The 21,645-nt window shown below is 35.1% G+C and overlaps 1 protein-coding gene and 1 pseudogene across 18 annotated transcripts in view; one reads left to right on the top strand and one right to left on the bottom strand.

Moving 5' to 3' along the window:
• Positions 1-21,645, bottom strand: part of ZNF644 (zinc finger protein 644) — a 101,665-nt gene that overhangs the window by 45,896 nt on the left and 34,124 nt on the right. For 13 of the 18 annotated variants that reach the window (XM_046000113.1, XM_046000143.1, XM_046000058.1 and 10 more), the window contains one exon: positions 19,525-19,585. In XM_046000113.1, coding sequence (XP_045856069.1) covers positions 19,525-19,568 — 44 coding nt within the window. In that variant the 5' untranslated portion in view covers positions 19,569-19,585. Of the gene's footprint in view, positions 1-19,524; positions 19,586-20,648; positions 20,753-21,645 lie in introns of all 18 variants that reach the window. The other 5 variants (XM_046000130.1, XM_046000153.1, XM_046000065.1 and 2 more) reach the window with 1 other exon arrangement.
• Positions 11,903-14,461, top strand: LOC123946982 (annotated as a pseudogene).

The raw sequence follows: 21,645 nt of genomic DNA, 5'->3' as shown, positions 1-21,645 counted from the left end.
GATGTTATGACAGTTTTATTCAATCCAAATGTAAAAAGACAGTGATAAAATACAAGTGAGCTAGCTACAACTACTTCTGTAAATATCTATGAGCCTCCCAAACATAATGTTAAACAAAATAAGCAGAGACAAAATACTACTACTATGTAATTCTATTTTATATAAAAGTACAAAAGCAGATCTTAAAAAATATATTATTTGAAGTCAGGCCAGTGGTTGTTCCAAGGAAATAAGAAAGAGAAAGTGATTGGGAAAGGAAACATAGGGAGTTTCTCGGTTGCTGATAATATTCTATTTCTTGATCTGTGGTAGTCATGGGGTGTCTACTTTGTGGTGATTCACCGAGCTGTACACTTACACGTTGTACAAATTCTGGTATGTATTACATTTGAATCTTACAAAGACACGGATCACGATCTTTTATATGCTGTATATGTAACCTAGAATACTTTAATTACAACTGCTTTAGCTATTATGATATTAGGCATCAACTATTTAGGAGTAAAAGTCATGTCTGGGGCATAATAACTTTCTACATTTCTGGATCCTTTCTCTATTTAAATAAAACAAATAAAATATCTTAAAAAGGACTGTCAGAGTTTTCAGTATGCTGCAGAAAGACATAACTAAATATATTTATATATTCTATTTTCCTATGTGTTTAATTTGGTTTGATCACCTAAAAAGAAAAATCTAATTTCTTAGCTTTATATAAAATACACATCTTAAAAAATTATAACATAAAAATGGAAGATGTTTCTAATATTAAAAATATTTTTCTTACACTTAGAGACAAAGAAGATTAAGGCAGAATATAAATGACACCTAACTAAAAAGATATTTCTTTCAAAAATTGGAATGCTTCCCTCCCTACCAAACTAAGCCTTAGTTTTATTTTTATATTCCATATGGCATTTAAAATAACTCAAGTTTATAACACCAATTATTATTTTGTTTACAAAATAAGAGTCAAATATTTATAATATTAAGTTGCTTAATATCAAATTGATCCCCTCTGAATTTAATCATTTATGTAGAACAGCAGTTAACAGCAGACAATTCGATTCATTTTTAAGCCAAGTAGTGCCACCAAGTGGTGGCAAATTTTTTTCTTAACATAACCGCTCTGAAGCAACAGAAAAAGTTACACTGAAAAATAGTATCAGAATGGAATAAAAAAATCAATCTGACAATAAATTTTAAGTACATAAGTTTGCAAAATATTTGGTATAAAAGTTTAAAAAACAAAAAAAGGTCAGTCTTCTTGGAAAACATTTGTATCAAGTTTCAAATTTAAATTTTTCTTAGAAAGCAAACAACTATGAATATAATGCTGGAGCGTTTACATTTTGTTGCTTGTCTTTTAATTCCAGATTTTCTTAAAAGACTTAAATTGCTTTAGAACTTAGTAAAACACACACAGTAAGAGACCTGAAGGGTGTTTTAAAAATTTTACTTATTTGAGGGGGGAGGGACAGAGGGAGAGCATTCCAAGCAGACTCTTCACTGAGCATAGACTCTGACCTAGGGATCAATCCCATGACCCCAAGACCTGGCCTGAGCTGAAACCAAGACTCAGAGGCTTAAACCAGCTGAGTCACCCAGGCACTTCTTGACCTGAAGGTTTTATAACACTATTATCCCAATTAAGTTTAAAGAGTTGTAAAGGATCTGTTCCAGGTCTCTCCCTGGCTTATTGATCATCTTCCCATGTCTCTTCAAACTGTCTTCCCTCCATGTGCATGTCTCTGCGTCCAAATATCCTGTTTTTCATAAGGACATCAGTTAGTTGTAAGTGGGTTTGCCCCATCCTCCTTAATGACCTACTGTTAACTTGATGACCTCTATAAATCCCGATCTCCAAATAAGGTTTACTCTAAGGTACCTACTTCAGGTCCTACCTGGAGGCAGTGGAGGTGAATTCATGGTTGGGGGAGGTGGTACAATTTGAAGCAATAATACTAATCATTTGTAGTTTTATGATATATTTTCTTACTTAAAAACACTTACTAGGAGCATCTGAGTGGCTCAATCAGTTAAGCATCTGCCTTTAGCTCAGGTCATGATTCCATGGTCCTGGGATTGAGCCCCACATCGTTGGGCTCTCTGGGCTCTCTGCTCAATGGGGAGGCCTGCTTCTCCCTCTCCCTCTGCCTGCCATTCCCTCTGCTTGTGCACGCACATGCTCTTTCGCTGTCAAAGAAATGAATAAATTCTTTAAAAAAATATATGGGGTTCCTGAGTGGCTCAGTTAGTTGGACATGTGCCTTTATTTTAGCTCAGGTCATGATCTCAAGGTCCTAGGATCAAACCCCATGCATGGCTCCCTGTCAGGTGGGGAGTCTGCTTCTCCCTTTGCCCACCCCCTCGCCTTGTGCTCTCTCCCTCTCACTCTCTCAAAGTCCTTAAGTAAATAAATAAATAAATAAATAAAAGACAAAATAGCTCTTAGAAATTATTAAATGAGGGGCACCTGGGTGGTCATAGTTAGTTGAGAATCCAACTCTTGGTTTCAGCTCAGGTGATGATCTCAGTGTCATGGGCTCCAAGCTCAGCATGGAGTCTGCTTGAGACTCTTTCCCTCTAAAATAAATAAATCTTTTCTAAAAATTATTAAATGACGAATACTTGTGATATTGTGATTTATAAGAGACATATATGGTCTTTCTCCCTGTTTCTGGCACAGTGCTCATAAAACCGTTAGGAATTTCCCAAGAGTAGAGAGTTATAAAGATGTCTTTTGTTATATTAGTGAGATGGCTTTTGGAAATCTAAGGTTGGGGACTGCTAGCCAGAGGGTACCATGCTAACTATGTGGCTTACCCATCAGAACTCTGGAGGGGAGATGGGCTAGAGGCTGGGTGAACTGACTTCTGCTAGTGATTTAATCAATCCTGCAAATATAATGAAGCCACCGTATAAGCCCTAAAGGATGGGGCTTAGAGAGTTTCTGGGTTGGTAAACAGGGATGTGCTGAGAAAGTGGTGAGCCTAGAGAAGACAATATAGAAAAGACAATGGAAGCTCCACACTTCTTCCCACGTATTTTGGCCTATGACTCTCTTCTGTCTGTCTGTTCTTGAGTTTTATCCTTTTATAATAAACTGGAAGTCTAGTAAGTAAACTGGTTCCCTGAGTTCTGTGAGCTGCTGTAGCAAATTAATCAACCCACGGAGGGGGTCATGGAAACCCCTGATTTACAGCCAATGGTGGGGGGGGGTCTGAGATACAGGTAACAAGGTAACAACCTGGACTTGCAACTGGCATCATAGGTCTTCCTTCAAGTATATGCATAGATCAGTTCCTTTAGTTCCAATGATCTCAGTTCTTAGATCATCCTAAATAAAACAGCACCCTTAGTCACTCTTCATCCCCCTCTCTGGTTTTCTTTTTCTTCAAAGTACTTACTAATAACAGCAGATTATACAGTTATTTGATTACCTGTTTTTTTCTCCCCTGCTACAAAGTAAGCATGAGGGCAAAGACTAATGATTTGTTCACTGATGTACCCCTGACATCTAAAACAGTACCTAGTGTGACTACTGTATTTGTGTAGTGTCACAAGCATAAAGAATTTTTAAAAAATTGATGCTTCCCGGCGTGCTTGGGTGGCCCCGTTGGTTAAGCAGCTGCCTTCAGCTCAGGTCATGATCTCAGGATCCTGGGATCAAGCCCCACGTCAGGCTTCTTGCTCAGCAGAGAGCCTGCTTCTTCCTCTCCCTCTGCATGCCACTCTGCCTACTTGTGCTATCTCTCTATCAAATAAATAAATAAAATCTTTAAACAAAATAATGCATCTGCTTTCTAACTGGATCTATTGGTTCCTTTCTAATCAGTTCTTCACATCTCGAGGCAGAGTGACCTTTTCAAACTCACTACTTCTCTGTGGAACCCAAAATCTTCCTCTCTCACAGGACATAGTCCCAAGTCTTTATCACAGCTGAAAAGGCTTTGCTGGGTCCTGTCTACCTTTCCATCTGGTCTCACAGGTTTCAGGGATTCAACCACTTTGGCCCTCTCTCAAATTCCCCAGTGTGTCCCTTCTCATCACAGGGCCCCTGCACATGTAGTTCCTCTGATCTGGAATCCTCTGCTCTCCTCTCCCCAGCCCTCCAACACATAAACATAGTTAACTCCTAAGTTTCCTTCAGATCATGGTTCTAAATGTCACTTACTCTGGGAAGCCTTCCTCAAGCACACTGTCAAGTTCCTCTGGCATAGGCTTTTGAAGAAAAGAGCATTCCTTTCAGAGTTCTAATGTCTTTAAAATATTTAATTTATGACATTTTTTATTAATATATTTCTCCCAATGAACCTAAGTTCCAAGAGAATAGGAACTACGTTTTTGTTGTGTATACCATGTTTTCAGCAACTAGAAGGTGCTTGAATACCTAAATAAACAGACACAGACAAAGCAGGCTAACTGTAAGTGAATAATAAAGCCTGTAATCAATTATGAGAATCAACAAAGCAAACTTTCTTTTTTACTAACTTTGTTTTATCCAGACACGTTGCCTATTTCTGGATAACTGCCTCCCTCTAGCCATCTGTGTGTGCACAAAGAGAAAAACTTATTTAATATTTCTACTAATTAGAATATAAAAGTAATATAAATCTTTACAACATTTGTCATTGTATCATTTTTTTTAATGAGGAAACCTTGACACTTATAACAACCTAGATGGACCTTAAAGGCAGTATGCTAAGTGAGGGATGCCTGGGTGTCTCAGTCATTAAGCTAAGTGTTTGTCTATGGCTCAGGTCATGAACCCAGCGTTGTGGGACAGAGCTCCGCGTTGGGCTTCCTGATTGGCAGAAAGCCTGCTTTCCCTCTCCTAGTCCCCTGCTTGTGTTCCCTCTCTCGCTGTGTCTCTGTCAAGTAAAGAAAAAAATAAATAAAATCTTAAAAAAAAAAAGGCATTATGCTAAGTGAAATAAATCAGAGAAAGACAAATAATGTATGACTTAAACAATATGTGGAATCTAAAAGGAAAAAACAATTCACAAAGAGATCAGATTTACCCAGAAGTGGGGTGGTAGTGGGAGGGGGAAATTGGAGCAAGGAGACCAAAAATTACAACCTCCAGTTACAAGACTAGTAAGTACTAGAGATGTACTGTACAACATGATGACTACAGTTAACACCGCCATAGGATATACAGGAAAGTTAAAAATGTAAATCCTAAGGGCTCTCATCACACACAAAAAATTCTTTCTCTTTTTTTGCTTTTTCTATTTTATCTGTGATGATGGATGCTAACTAAATTCATGGCAGTAATCATTTCACAATGCAGCTAAACCCCTAAACAACACAGGTTTTGACGTGTAGGTCCAGTTTTAAGCAGTATTTCAGAGTACAGTACTATAAGTGTATTTTCTCTTCCTTACAAATTTCCTAACAACATTTTTTCTCTAGCTTATTTTATTTTAAGAACAGTATCCACACACAAAGTATGTGTTAGTCAACTCTTCATGTTATTGATTAAGTCTTCTGATCAACAGTTGCTTATTAGTATTAAAGTTGCTGGAGAGTCAAAAGTTATATACATGGATTTTCTACTGCAGAGCGTCAGCACCCCTCACCCCCATATCATTCAAAGGTCAACTGGATGTGACAGTCAATCTATTATGTTGTACACCCTTAACTTATATAGTGATAAATGTGAATTATATCTCAATAAAACTAAAAAATTAAAAACAATAGAGGGAAAAAAATCAACATGCAAAGGTCAACTACATTTCCATAAAGACAATGGCTATCCTGAAAAAAAACATTAAGAAACTGATACCATTTCCAAAAGCATAAAAAAATATATAGTATTGGGGTTTCTCAGTGGCACAGTTAAGTGTCCAACTCTTGATTAACCCAGGTCCCAATCTCAGGGTCATGAGTCCAAGCTCGGCCTTGGGCTCCACACTGGGTGGGGAGTCTATTTAAAAATTAATTAATTAATTTTAAAAAATAATATTTAGGAATAAACTTAACCTAAGAGGCTAAAGACTTGTGTACTGAAAACATTTCAAAAAAAATTTCTTAATAAAGAAATTAAAGATGACAAAAATATATGAAAAGACATCCAGTGTTCATGAATTAGGAGACTTAGTAACATTAAAATGTTAGTAGTATTCAAAGTAGATTTAATGCAAACCTTATGATTATACCAGTAGCATTTCTTCAGACATAGGAAATTTCATTCTAAAACTTACATGGAATTTCAAGGGACCCTAAATAGCCAAAACAATCTTGAAAATGAAGAACAAAGTTATAGGTCTCATGTTTTCTGATTTTAAAAACTACCACAAAGCTACAGTAATCAAAACAGTGTGGTAGTGGCATAAAGACAAACATACTGATGAATGGACTATAATAGATAGCCCAGAAATATACTCTCATATATAAGGTCAAATGATTCTTGACAAGGATGCCAACAACATTTAAAAGGCATAGATAGTCTTCTCAACAAATGATGTTGAGAAGCCCAAATAAACATGCAAAAGAATGACATTGGACTCTTACTTTCAAATGTTGAATCCATTCACATACCTGGGATAAATCCTACCTATTTTTAATATATAATTGTTTTTATACATTGTTTTGCTCAATTTGCCAATATTTTGTTGATAATTTTTTGCATCTAGGTTCATCAGACATTAATCTGTAGTTTTCTCGTTTTTGTACTGTCTCTACTAGTTCCCTCTTCCACTTACTGGAAAAGATAAGATAGAACTGGTATTAATTCTTCTTAAAATTGTTTATTGTTTACAGTAATTCTCCAGCTTGGAATTTTCCACTGAAACTTGAATACTGGAAAAGTTACCCATGAAACTTATTGTCTTGGTCTAGAGATTTCTTTTTTTGGGAGTTCCACAATTCTAAATTCAATGTTCTTAACAGTTACTGGGTTATTAAATATAAATTTCACATTGAGTGAGTTGTGATTGGTTGTGTTTTAAGATACTGGGCCATTTATCCAAATTGTTAAATTTTGCCTGTAAGTTGTTCACAGTAAGTTCTTATTATCCTTTACTGTCTATAATGGTCTACAGTGATACCCCATTACATTATTAAGTTGGTAATTTTTATCCACTTTCTTTTTGTCAGTCCTCCTAGAAGTTCATCAATTGTATTGATTTTTCATACAATAGCTTTTTGTTTCAGTGATTTTTCTTTTAATTTCATTTATTTCTACTCTTAAATTTATTATTTTCTTTTTCTGCTTGCTTTGGGTTTGTTTTGCTTTTCATTTTCTACCACATGAACATTTTCTCTTTCCAAATGTAACATTTAGTACTATAAATTTCTCAGCACTGCTTTAGCTGTATTCCACATATTTTGATATATTTTCATTTTCATTCTTTTTTTTAATTTTGAGACTTTTTAAGCAATGGATTATTTAGAAGTGTGTTAATTTTTAGTCAAGGGAGATATTTCTGTTATTGATCTCTAATTTGATTCCATTATGGTCAGAGAATATACTATGTATCAAACAATTCTTTTAAATTTGTTCAGGTTTGTTTTATTGTTGAAGATGTTGTCTAACTTCATGAGTATTTCACGGGCACTTGAATAAAATATGTATCTCGTGTTGCTAGGTGGGATGTTCTATATAGGTCATTTAGATCCTGTTGCTTTACTGTGTTCAGATTTTTTATATTCTTGATGATTTTATGCCTAATAGTTGTATCAGTTGTTGAGAGGAGAATATTGAAGTCTTCAATTACAATTGTGGATTCATCTCTTCCTTTTTCAGCTTTATCAGTTTTTTGGTGTGTATGTGTGTCTGTGTGTGTGTTTAGTGTAGATGATGGCTCTACTATTTGGTACATACACATTCAGGGTCTTTATGTCTTCCCGGTAGACTGATGCTTTTATCATTACTTAATCTCCTCTTGGTCCCTGATAATTTTCTTTGTTCTTAAGTCTACTTTATCATAATTTAATGTAACCATTCTTGCTTCTTTTTTAGGTTAATGGTTGCATCATATAGTCTTTTATATCTTTTTCAGCCAATTTATGTCACTGAATTTGAAGTAAATTTCTTGTAAGCTACATATAGTATAGTTGTACATCTTTTATACACCTGTCATTTTCTTTCTTTTGATGGATTTATTTATACCATTTACATTTAAAGTAATTTCCAACCTACAGATTAAATGTTCCTATTTACCTGTGGCAGGTATGACTGTGTTAGAAAAGCCACTTGAAAACAACACAAATAATGACTCAATATAGAGAATGTCTATATATAAAATGACTATGTCTATATATAAAATGAAATGTCTATATATAAAATTTTAGAGATAAAAATGCAGAGTCTAAGAGACCTGTAGACACCACCAAGTTTACCAACCTATTTAAATGAGACACAAAGGAGAAAGAGGTGAAAGAATATTTCAAAAAATGATGATAAATATCCAAAATTTGATAAAAGACATGAAACCAAACAGCCAACAAACTCAACAAACTCCAAGTAGGAAAACTCAAAATAGATCCAGACTAAATCATATTAACATAAAATGGTCAAAACACAAACACAAAGGATGAATAATAAAAGCAGCAGAAGAGAAGCAATTAGTCACATACATTGGGTCCTCAGAAGACAAAAAGCTAATTTCTCATAAAATACCAGGGAGGCTACAAAGCATCAACATAAGGAAGTGCTAAAAGAAAAAACTTTTTAACCAAAAATTCAATACCCACCACAATTATCCTTCAAAAAAAGGGGGAAATTAAGATAGTCTCAGCAAAACAAAAGCTGAAGAGAGTTAACCACTACAAGACCTGCCCCACAAGAAATGTTAAAATGAATCCTTCTGGCTACAGAACACACTATACAGTAACTCAAAGCTATAAAAACAAGTAAAGAACAACAGTAAAGACAACTACATAGGCAAACCTAAAAGCCAGTACTACTGTGTAAAGTAACTTGGGATAGTAACATCAAAACAGAAGAGGGATGGAGCTGTAGAGATAAATCTTTACACTATGGACACAAAGCTGGTATTAATTTAAACTAGATTACTGAATCTTAAAATGTTAACTGTAATTACTAAGGTAAACACAACAACTAAAAAATATACATAAAAGGAAATAAGAAGAAAGTCAAAATGATGCATAACACAAAGATCAATTAACAAACCCCCAAACCAGTAAGGGATAGAACAACCACACAGATTTTGAATAAGGAAATAGAGAACTTGATTAACACTACAGACCAAGTGAACCTAACAGACTTCTACCCAAAAACAGCAGAATATACATTCTTTTCAAAGTATGCACAGAACATTTTTAGGACAGACCACATTAGGCCACAAAATAAGTCAATAAAAATTCAAGACTGAAATGATACAAATACCTTTTCTGACCAGAAAGGAATGAAATTAGAAATCAGCACAAAGAAAACCGGAAATAAACAAATCGGTGAAAATTTAACATTCTTAAACAGCCAAAGGGTCAAAACAAAGAAAAAAAGGGAAATTAGAAAATACCTTGAGACATGGGGCGCCTGAGTGACTCAGTGGGTTAAAGCCTCTGCCTTCTTCTCAGGTCATGATCCCAGGGTCCTGGGATGGAACCCCGCATTGGGTTCTCTGCTCAGCAGGAAGCCTGTTTTCTGCCCTCCCCTCTGTCCACCACCCCCGCCCACCCCCTGCGCCTGCCTCTCTGCCTACTAGTGATCTCTGTCAAATAAATAAATAAAATCTTTAAAAAAAAGAAAGAAAATACCTAGATACAAATGAAAATGAAAACACAACAAACCAGAACTTGAGGGACACAATGAAAGCAATGCTAACAGATAATTATACAGTTGTAAATACTTAGATTAAAAAAGAAAAAAGATCTTAAATCAATAACCTAATTTTACAGTTCTAGAAATTAGAAAAGGAAAACATTAACCCAAAGCTAGAAGAAGCAAATAATAAAGATTAGAGCAGTGATAAATGGCATAGAGAACACAAAAACAATAGGGAAAAACCCAATGAAACAAAGGTTGGCTTTATGAAAAGATCAACAAAATCACAAGCCCTCTGTTAGGAATTAAGAAAAAAAGAAGATTCAATTAAATCAGAAATAAAAGGGGATGTTATAAACAATGTCACAGAAGTAAAGAGAATTACAAAAAAATACTATGAACAACTGAACACCAAAATTTGGATAACCAACAAGAAATGGATAAATTTCTAGGAACATGCAACCTACAAAGACTGAATCGTGAAGCAATAAAAAATATGAACAGACCGATAACTAGTTAGGAAACTGAAGCAGTAATCAAATCCCATTCTTCCAAAAAGGAAAGTCCAAGATTAAGTTGCTTCACTAGAGAGTTCTACCAAATATTTAAAGAATTAACACCAATTCTCTTGAAACTCTTCCCAAAAAATTGAAGAGGAGGAAACATTTCCAAGCTCATTCAATGGGGCCAGCATTACCCTGTTCTAACCAAAGTCAGACAAAGACAAAAAACTATAGACCAGTATCTTTGATGAATATTAATACCAAAAAATTTTCAATAACCTAAAAGCAAACTGATTTCAAAAGCACACTGAAAGGATTATTACACCATGAGTAAGTGGGATTTTTCACTGGAATGCAAAGATGACTGAACATATGAAAGTCAATCAGTATAATATACCACACATTAACAGAATGAACAAACACAACATATATCACCTCAATTGATGCAGAAAAAACAATTAACAAAATGCGACACCATTTCATGATAAACAAAACTCTCAATAAACTAGAATAGAAGAAATCTACCCCAACATAATGAAGTCCATTTACAAAAAAACAGAAGAGCTAAAATCATACTCAGTGGTGAAATACTGAAAGCTTTTCCTTTAACACAAAGAATAAGACAAGACCATCTGCTCTTGCTACTCCTATCAAACATAGTACAGGAAGTCCTAGCGAGAGCAGTCAGGCAAGAAAAAAAAAATTCAAATTAAAAAAAAAAATTCAAATTAAAAAAAATTATCTCTTTTCATAGACAACATGACCTTGTGTAGAAAACCAAAAAAAAAAAAAAAAAAAAAACACCCACCAAAAAAACTGTTATAACTAATAATATAACTAATAAACAAATTCACCAATGTAGGATATAAAATTAACACACAAAAATCAGTTATGTCTATACCTTAACAATAAGCAGCCTAAAAAATTTAACAATCTCATTTACAAAAGCATCAAAAAGAATAAAAAACTTAGGAATAAACTTAACCAAAGAGATGAAAGACTTGTGCACTGAAAGCCACAGAAAAAAAATTAAAAAAAAAAAAAAAAAAAAACACAAATTGAAAAATATTCAGTGTTCAAGTATTGGAAGACTTAATATTAAGATGTCCATATTATCCAAAGCAATCAACAGATTCAACATAATCACTATCAAATTCCCAGTGGTTTTTTTTTTTTTTGCAGAAGTAGATAAATTCACCCTAAAATTCAAATATTAAGAGCTCCCGGGGCACCTGGGTGGCTCAGTCTTTAAAAGCATCTGCCTTCAGCTCAGGTCATGATCCCAGGGTCCTGGGATCGAGTCCCACATGAGGCTTCCTGCTCCTTGGAGAGTCTGCTTCTCCCTCTGATTTTCTCCCCTCTCATGCTCTCTCTCACTGTCTCTCTCTCAAATAAATAAATAAAAACTTAAAAAAAAAAAAAAGCACACAATCAACTGAGTCAATAGGCAGGTGATCTACAGCATGGGAGAAAATATTACCAAACTGTAGATATAAGTATTTAATGTCTAGAAAATATTAAAAAATTCTTACAAAACAAACCCCCCCAAATAACCCAATTAAAATTTGGGTTGAATAGATGTTTCTCTAAATATGATCTAAAAATGGCCAAGAAACATAAAAAATGCCCAACATCATTAATCATCAGAGAAATGCAAATCGACACCATGAGGTATCACTGCACATCCATTAGGACGGTTGTGATAACAGATAACAGAAACGGATAACCCACAAATGTTGGTTACGGTGTGTGCACTGTTGGTGGGACTGTAAAGTGGTGAAAAAACAGTATGGGCATTCCTGGAAAACTTAGAAATGGAAATATCATATGATCCAGCAATAACACTTTGACGTATATATTCGAAAAAATTCAAAAAAATTTAAAGAGTCTTGAAGAATATTTGCACACCCATGTTCGTAACAGCCAAGAGATGAAGCAATCTAATGTCTACTGATGGATGAATCAATAAAGGAAATGTGGTATATGACACAATGAAATATTATATAGCCTTAAACAGGGGGAAAAAACATGTCACATGCTACCCAATGGATGAACCTGAAGAACATTACACAGAAAGAAACAGGTCAGTCCCCAAAAGACTAATATTGTATGATTCACCTATATGAGTTATCTAAAGTAGTCAAATTCATGAAAACAGAAAGTAGAATGTGATTACCAAAGGCTGGGGAAAGGGGTAAAAAGAGAATTTGCTGTTTAATGGGTACAGGTTCTCAGATTTGCAAGATGAAAAAGTTCTGGGTATCTGTTTCATAACAGTGTGAATATACTTAATACTACTGAACCATACACTTATAAAATGATTAAGATGCACCCAGCAGCACTATTCAAAATAGACTAAAGGTGTAAGCATTCCAAATGTCCATCCAAAGATGAACAGGCAGAGAATCTATAGCATAGCCATACAATAAAATATTATTCAGGCATAAAATAAAGTACGAGGGTGCTTGAGTGGCTCAGTCGGTTAAGTGTCAGACTCTTGGTATTGGCTCAGGTCATGATCTCATGGGTCCTGAGATGGAGCCCTGGGAAGGGCTCCCAGCTCAGTAAGCAGTCTGAAGATTCTCTCTTTCTGCCTCTCCTCCCACCACTCACGCATGCCCTCTCTAAATCAAATAAATAAATCTTTAAAAAAAGGGAAAGAATGAAACAACTACATACTACAACATGGATGAACCTCGAAAATGTTATGCTGCATCTGACTGGCTCAGTAGACAGAGTGTGCGGCTCTTGATCTCAGGGTTGTGAGTCCGAGCACCATGTTGGAGTAGAGCTTATTTAAAAAATTAAAATTAGGGGCGCCTGGGTGGCTCAGTGTGTTAAGCCTCTGCCTTCAGCTCAGGTCATGATCTAGGGGTCCTGAGATCAAGACCCGCATGGCGCTCTCTGCTCGGCGGGGAGCCTGCTTCTCCCTCTCTCTCTGCCTGCCTCTCTGACTACTTGTGATTTCTCTCTCTCTCTGTCAAATAAATAAATAAAATCTTTAAAAAAATTAAAATTAAAAAAATTTATTATTGAGGCTCCTGGGTAGCTCAGTTGGTTAAGTAAGCATCTAACTTCCACTGAGGTCATGATCTCAGGGTCCTGGGTTCGAGCCCCACGTCAGGCTCTCCACTCATCAAGAAATAATCTTCTCCCTCTCCCTCTGCCCCTTAGCCTGCTCATGCTTGCTCATGTGTTCTCTAATAAATAAATATTTAAAAACAAACAAAACACTCCAAAAGGAACCAATATTATGGCTAAGTGAAAGAAGCTAGACACAAGTGTTACATGCTGTATAATTCCTTTTATATGAAATATCTAGGACAGGTAAAATCACAGAAATAAAAAGATTAGTGGGGGACTTGGGTGGGCAGGGGAGGAAGAAATGAGGACTGACTGCTTAATGGGTTTCCTTGGGTATGATGAAATATAATGGAACTAGTTAGAGGTGATAATTGCACAATACTGCAAATCTAAAAAGTCACTCAATTTTTTACTTTAAAATTAATAATATATTTTAGGTGAGTTCTATCTTGGAAAAAAAACAACTGTATTTCCATATACTAACAATGAACATACAGGATCTGAAATTAAAATCACAATGCTACCTCCAAAAAAACCAAAATAGGTGATAAACTGAGCCTCATGAAAATTTAGAACTTTAAAGATGCTGTTAAGAAAAAACAAATTATAGACTGGAATGGGAGAAAGTACTTAGAAAAACCCTATCTAACAGGATGAGTAGCTAGAATATGTAATTCTTAAAACAACAGTAAAAAATAATAAACAATCCAACTAGACAAAGAGCAAAAGACATGAACAGACATTTCACCTAAGGGAAGATAAAAATGCACATAATCACTTGAAAAGATGTTGAGCATCATTAGTCATTAGGGAAATGTAAATTTAAAACACAATGAGAGCTCTCTCAAGTTTGCAACAGTAGAATTAAATGCACCAAGAAGGTCAGAATCATAGGTAAATATGGGACCCATTATGGTCCCTCACTCAGGAAAATGGTGAGGAGTAAAATAGGTCAGTGTGCCATATACACCTGCTCCCCCTGTGGCAAAACCAAGAGGAAAAGACAAGCTGTCAGATCTGGTATTGTGGTTCCTACATGAAAAGAGCAGCCAGGGGTGCCTGGACCTACCATTACATAATCACTTCTGCTGTCACAGTGAAGTGCGCCATCAGAAGACAGAAGGAGTTGAAAGACCAGTAGAAGCTCCACCATTTGAAACACTGCTAGCCCATAATAAATGGGTTAATTCTGTTAACAAAACTACTTTGGCTTGTTGTTATATTTATTAATTGGATGTTCTGATTTGCACTGCATTAATTTTGCTTTCTCAAAAAACTTGGAAATGGGGGCGCCTGGGTGCTCAGTGGATTAAGCCACTGCCTTCGGCTCAGGTCATGATCTCAGGGTCCTGGGATCGAGCCACGCACCGGGCTCTCTGCTCCGCAGGGAGCCTGCTTCCTCCTCTCTCTCTGCCTGCTTCTCTGCCTACTTGTGATCTCTCTCTCTGTCAAATAAATAAATAAAATCTTAAAAAAAAAAACAACCTTGGAAATGTAAAATCCTTCTTAAAAAAATGCACCAAAAAAATACCACTTTTCACTGGTTAGACTGGCATGGATTAAAACATGAGTTAATAATACTTGGTGGGGTGTGGAGAAAGATATTCTCAAACACTGCTAACAAAAACATTAAGTGATATAATCTCATTGTAATTTTGCAGTATCAGAAATTAAAGTGCACATATACACTGACCCCGGATTCCATTGCTACAAATTATCTTACATCCTCACACAATTCCAATAATGTAGTGAAGAATATTTATTGCAGCACTGCATATACAAGCAAAAAACCTTTAGATTTACCAAAGTGTCTCTATCAACAAGGAAACAATTATATTAAATGTAATCCATATACGGAAAAATGTCCAAGACATACTGGCAAATGGAAAGAGAAAGATGCAGAATACATATCAACTATTTCTGATAATTTACAGGGCACACAGTGCTGGGTGAGAGAGTTTACTCATTCTAAACATCTATATATTATTTGCTCATACGTAAATATGTAAATAAATATGTGAATTCCATTAAAAAAATAAAATTTCAGGGGCACCTGGGTGGCTCAGTGGGTTAAAGCCTCTGCCTTCGGCTCAGGTCATTATCTCAGGGTCCTGGGATCGAGCCCCAAGTCGGGCTCTCTGCTCAGCAGGGAGCCTGCTTCCCTTCCTCTCTCTCTGCCAGCCTCTCTGCCTAGTTGTGATCTCTGTCTGTCAAATGAATAAATAAAAAACCTTTAAAAAAAAAATAAAATTTCAAAAATACTAAATGTTACTTGGCAATATATTTGAAAAATCAAATGTGCACTGTGCAATCTCATCTAGAATGAAGAACAAATTTTTTTTTAATTTAAGTCTTATTCACATTGCAACAAAGGTCAGCACGTAACTACATTGCTACTAAAGTGAAGCACAGAGAGCTTAATTTGAAAATGAAGGAAATTAGCTAATATAAGGTAAGTATATATAAAGAACTTCAAATCCTTGGATTCAGGGACTCTGTAAAATGGAAAAAGCAGTGGCTGACCATATAAAATATTGAAGCACAGAATGAAGACGAAGAGTCTGAAACTGAGGTATACCTATCTGTGAAGAGAAACTAGCCTAAAATCTTTCAAATACACGTAAGGTCAAACAACCTGAAGGTTATATTTCTCTGAATACTCAAATTTTATCAACAAGAAAACTAAACATACTTCACATCAATGATGAAATAAAACAAATAACTGAAGTTCTAACATTTGATAAGAATCTATGTCTAAGAAAATCCTTGTAGGGATCTGAATAAACAGCATGAGATGGGGTCAATGTCCAACTCTGTATTCAACCTTTATGGCAGAAGCTGTAGAGAGGAAAAGCAACAAATTGATCCCAGTGGGGAAGAACCTCTCCTTGCTTTGGACTTGCTAGAAGGCATAAAAATCCCCTAGGTGACTACAATGGCCAACCCAACAAGCCTAATTTCAAGAAAAAAAAACTAGTGTAAAGTACTTTATCATATTTTAAAAGTTTCTTAAGTAAGCATATTATGTATATATTAAGACCTACAATGATACAAACAAATTTTTTAAATTTCATCAAATAGCAAGCTTCTTAAGCTATAAAAATAAAAAATGTCATCACAATTCCAGACTATGATTCAATTTCCTTCTCTACTCCCAATTTCTTTTTTACCTTTAGGAAAATGAGAAGTTTTCTTTATAGATGTGACCAGTCTTCCTAGCCTTCTACTTGTATTAATCTAATATATCCTTTAAAATCTTTAAAGAAATAACTAGCACAAACTCACAAAAAGAATACTGTTAGTAGCAAGCACTCCAATTTCTATGACATGGGTTAATGCCTTCATTTGAAAAGAGTAATCAAAATCAACACAGTTTTCCTTAAGGTCTCAACTAAGAACATTACTCGCCATTTTTTTTTAACTGGATTGAAAGAAGACTTGGGGGATATTTTAGGGCTTTCCAAAATACCTACAATGCTGCTTCCGTATTGTCCTCATTGGCTCCTTCCTACAGTCCAATAGCAATTGTGCCAATGTCCTCATCCCATTCCAGCAGTATTCTGAATCCCTCTGAATGAGAATTATGCTCATTGTTCCATGTTTTATAAAATTCACTAAGTACACACAGTACTCTGGCATTGTGCTACTAAGATAAGTACAACACTGATGGTGTCTACCTTCAAGGGGCTCACAGTCCAGTAAAGAAAACACTCTACTGCCATATGGCCAGGTCTGGCCCAAAGAATAAGATTTCAAGGGGCGCCTGGGTGGCTCAATGGGTTAAAGCCTCTGCCTTCAGCTCAGGTCATGATCTCAGGGTCCTGGGATCGAGCCCCGCATCGGGCTCTCTGCTCCGCAGGGAGCCTGCTTCCTGCTCTCTCTCTGTCTGCCTCTCTGCCTGCTTGTGATTTCTCTCTGTCAAATAAATAAAATATTAAAAAAAAAAAAAAGAATAAGATTTCAGGAGATATTTCAGGAGATAAGCTGATGAGCAGAAGGAAGGACAACGATGGTTGGGGGAGGTGAGAGGGTGGGGAAGAGTGACAACATATAATTAGGACTAAAACTAAACATAAGAAACATCAGACTTAGTTTATTCAGATAATTCTAGGCATTCTGGAATAGCTGCAGTGAGACCATTGTATGCCAAGTCATGCAGCTTACATTTTATTGTGCAGGTGACAGGGGAACAGTAAAGAGGACAACTAGAGGAAGGAAAATAGTGTAGAATGCTGGAAAGTGAGGTCAGAGAATAGAAGAATCCAATAAACAAAATTACAGAGAGAATACATAAAAAATTTGTAGCATGGTCATACAATGGAATAGTACTCAGTAATAAAAAATAATCAACTACTGATACTCATACAGTAAGGTGTATGTTGATTAAAAAAGCCACATATTAACTAATGCATATTATATAAGTCTATATACATAAAATTCAAGAACAGGCAAAACTAAGCTATGCTGATAAAATTCAGAAATTTACCTCAGGAAGAGGCGGCTATTGGACTGGAAAGGGAAGAGTATAAGGAACTTTCTGAGCAATGAAAATGTTCTACATCTTCATCTCTATGGTAGTTACATGTGAGAACATATATGTAAAAACCTCATTCAGCTCTATACTTTAAATTTTATCATACACAAATTACAATTTAATTTATATAAAAAATATAAGATACATTTTCATTGTTCTATGCAAAAAATTCATAATTGTTGTAGAACAGGGTCAGAATATGTTAAACCAGTGTCATCCCTTAAGCAATATCTGACATAAGAAATCAGAATAAAGGTTCTAACACACTGTATATTCAATTAACAAACAAAATCCCTTTAAGACCTTAAGTACAAAGTCTAGCTTCTTTGTTCCTACAAGAAGATATATAAGCAAGTGTTCCTTATAATAGCTCCTGTAGAGATAATGCACTCTTCCTAAAGAAAACAAATAGCTCACTATAAACCAAAAAAAGTAAAACTTTTCTACACAGGAGTACCTGCCTTACAAAAGTACTATAAAGATTAGCAAGGCATGAGAAGCAGTTAACACAACATACAACACGATCACTACAATTACTATTATATAATAGCAATAAAATGGAAACTCTCCTTCAAATTATGCCTAAACCACTTACTAAGAACACACTGTTTAACTGCATTATCACTCAACTACAGCACTTCTCATTCTATATTTTTAATTTTCCTTTTTTTAACTTTGAGATCAGCAAGTTTCCAACAGCTTAAACATCTGGTTAGCTTAGAGAAAGACCAAGTTAACTACAATTTAAGTATTCTTTTTAATCTGCTTATATCCTGAAACCATGTTCATTTGCTATAAGACAGTAAGTCTTTTTAACATCTGAACGGTTTATATCATTAAAAAGCATTCTTTCAGAGTGCCTGGGTGGCTCAGTTGGTTAAGTAACTGCCTCGGCTCAGGTCATGATCCTAGAGTCCCAGGATCAGGTCCTACATCAGGCTCCCTGCTTGGTGGGGAGTTTGCTTCTCCCACTGACCTCTCCCCTCTCGTTCTCTCTCTCTCTCTCAAATAAATAAAACCTAAAACACACACACACACAACAAAAAACATTCTTTCACATATCAGACCAAAAAAGTACATGATCACAATTCAATTTCCTGAAAGTCAACAGTCTTAAAAAAAGAATGCAAATCAGAATGCTAAATTAGAAAAGTCATTCAATGACTTTGACCAATTCAGTGACCAATAGAGATACTCTTTGAAACAATCATTTATATTCTGAACATTATATTAATATAAAGAAGTCACAATTTGGCAAATTTAATCAATTTATGGAAGTACTCCATCAATCAAAATAAGTAAAATTCACAAAAGCAAAAACTACTCAAGCACTATAATCCACTAAGAGAACACTGAAGCATGCAGCAAATCTCTTACTGTTTTCTGAATAGCTAAGCCAAACACCAACTCAATTTTATCACATAATTAATAGTGACATACTTAAGTTAAATTCAACATAAAGGAAGGAAAACTAAGAGCACAATTTGATGACTCTATTGTTACTCCCACCAAATCGACTGGAGCAAGTACCTCTAAGTCAATTCTTTGTATTTCAAAATTTTATTGAAAAACTCATTAAATTTGAACTTGAAGGCAGAGTTTTAAAACATAACTTTTTTTATTATTCCTACTTTGATATATAACATTTAACAAAGTAGTCTTTTACTTACCTAGATTTTGTCTTATTAACATCTCGTTGCAAAAACAATCTCATTCGAAATTAACTCAAACCTGAAAGAATACATGTAAAGACCATCATTTAATTTTTGTGTCAGGTATGAATAAGTACATCTATGATACACTTACTCTTTGAAATTAAAAATCACAAATCAAGTTATTTTGACATAATGTGTCCAAAAGAGTGGTTCAACTAAAAGATGATCATATTATACTTTTAGGAATAAATACCACTTCTTTAATGAACAATAATCTATTCAAATGACAAACTTTCTAGTTTTCTTTAAAAAATTTATAACTTATTTTCATTAATTTTAATAGTATAGCAATTAAAATCAGTATTTGTTAATAAAACACACACTTCTATCTAGATGCTTATCTAATACTATTACATATATACCAAAAACTACACCGAAAAGCTGAAGAACAAAAAAGTATGAGATGGCATAAAAGTATATACTAACAATAAATACAATAACGGCTAACAATGATTAAATACTAAATGCCAAGGACCACTATTCTAGAGGATAGTACATATTGATACTCTCCTGCTTCTTCAATTTAATTCACAATCTAGTATAACAGCTATCCCAACATTCCACTGAAAATTGACTTGGGAAAAATCTACCCCTAATTTTATCACATTCCATAAATTCTGAAAACTCAGTATGTCTCATCCTGTACTCTACACATCTTCCCCAACCTGAAACTAACTTATTCTTTTGCATTCTTATTCACAGAAAATGGCACCACCATACCTACTGCCATTCTCACCTAGATTCCTATAACTATTCTATTTCCAGACTATCATCTCAGATTTATTCTTCCCAGAATCATGTAAGGTATAATTTTGCAATGGCTATCCTGAGGATATCCCATCTATGATTCAAGTCCTTCAACAGTACTCACCAATGATCTCATCCTTATCAATTATCCCCAATCTTTACTCTCCCATTCACTAAAGGTTTCTAATACTAAACTCCTTCAAATTCCAGAGCAGTCCCCATGCCTTCTCAGCTTTCTCGCCGCTTCGCACAGTGAACTGTCCTACCTTCTATCTCTCTTTAATTTTGCTAAAACTTTTTTTTACTAGTTTTGCAATAATTAGTTTAGTCACCTTGAAAGATCCTTTTTCAATTTCTTCACAGTTACGGTGTTTCTCAATTGTTATAGGAACTGGTGATGACTCTGTATCAGCTGTTCACTTAAATGTTTTCTGAACTACAGTATGGACATATGGAGGATAAGAATTCATTGATCTTATTTCAGCATTTTCACTGGGTGGCACATAGTAAAAATACAACAGTGTAGGCAAACTTAAAGATTAGAAAAAAAATTCACAGCACTTCTGAATCAAGTAATATTACTTTATGAAATAATTATATTTAAGTAAAAACACAACTGATAAAAAATCAGCCCGGTGCAAACTTTTATTGAGTGAATTAATTAATTTCACTGATCATCAATACCAAGATTTTAGTACTAAATGTTTGCACCCCTACAGAAAACAAAGTTTGTGGACTATAAATCCTAGACTCATTGAAGTATTAGACTGAGGCAGAAAAAAGCTAGAGAAGGAAGTGAATATGGTCTTAACACTAATAATGTCAACAGTCTAACAAACTGTTTCTCAAACTTTAGCACATATCAGCATCACCCGGAGGGCCTGTTATACAGACTGCTAGCCTCCACCCTCAAAGTTCCTGATTCAGTAATTCTAAATTGGAGCCCAGTGATTTGCATTTCTAGTAAATTCCTAAGGTGATCCTATTTCCAGGACCACACACTTAGAACCACAGACCTGGAGTTTTCTTCGTAAAGTCTAGAAGAGGCAAGAATATTCTCTCAGCCACCCACTGCCCCCAATCTTTACCTACCCAGAACTGGATACTGTGACCTATTATAAGCTAAGTTATAAATCACAGTAAGAACACTAAAAGTCTACTATGAATTGCTGAGTGTAATGGGATGAAAAAAAAAAAAAATGGCCCTGCAAGAGAATCCACATTCGAATCCCTAGAACCTGTGGATATTACCTTATATGACCCTTCCCCCCTCAACACAAAACTCTTTACAGATGTGATTAAGTTAAACATTTTGAGATGGAGAAATTA

This window comes from Meles meles, chromosome 1 (genome assembly GCF_922984935.1).
Source record: "Meles meles chromosome 1, mMelMel3.1 paternal haplotype, whole genome shotgun sequence".
NCBI lineage: Eukaryota > Metazoa > Chordata > Mammalia > Carnivora > Mustelidae > Meles > Meles meles.
Note: the sequence above shows the minus strand (reverse complement) of the source record. Positions and strands in the feature narration are given on the sequence as shown.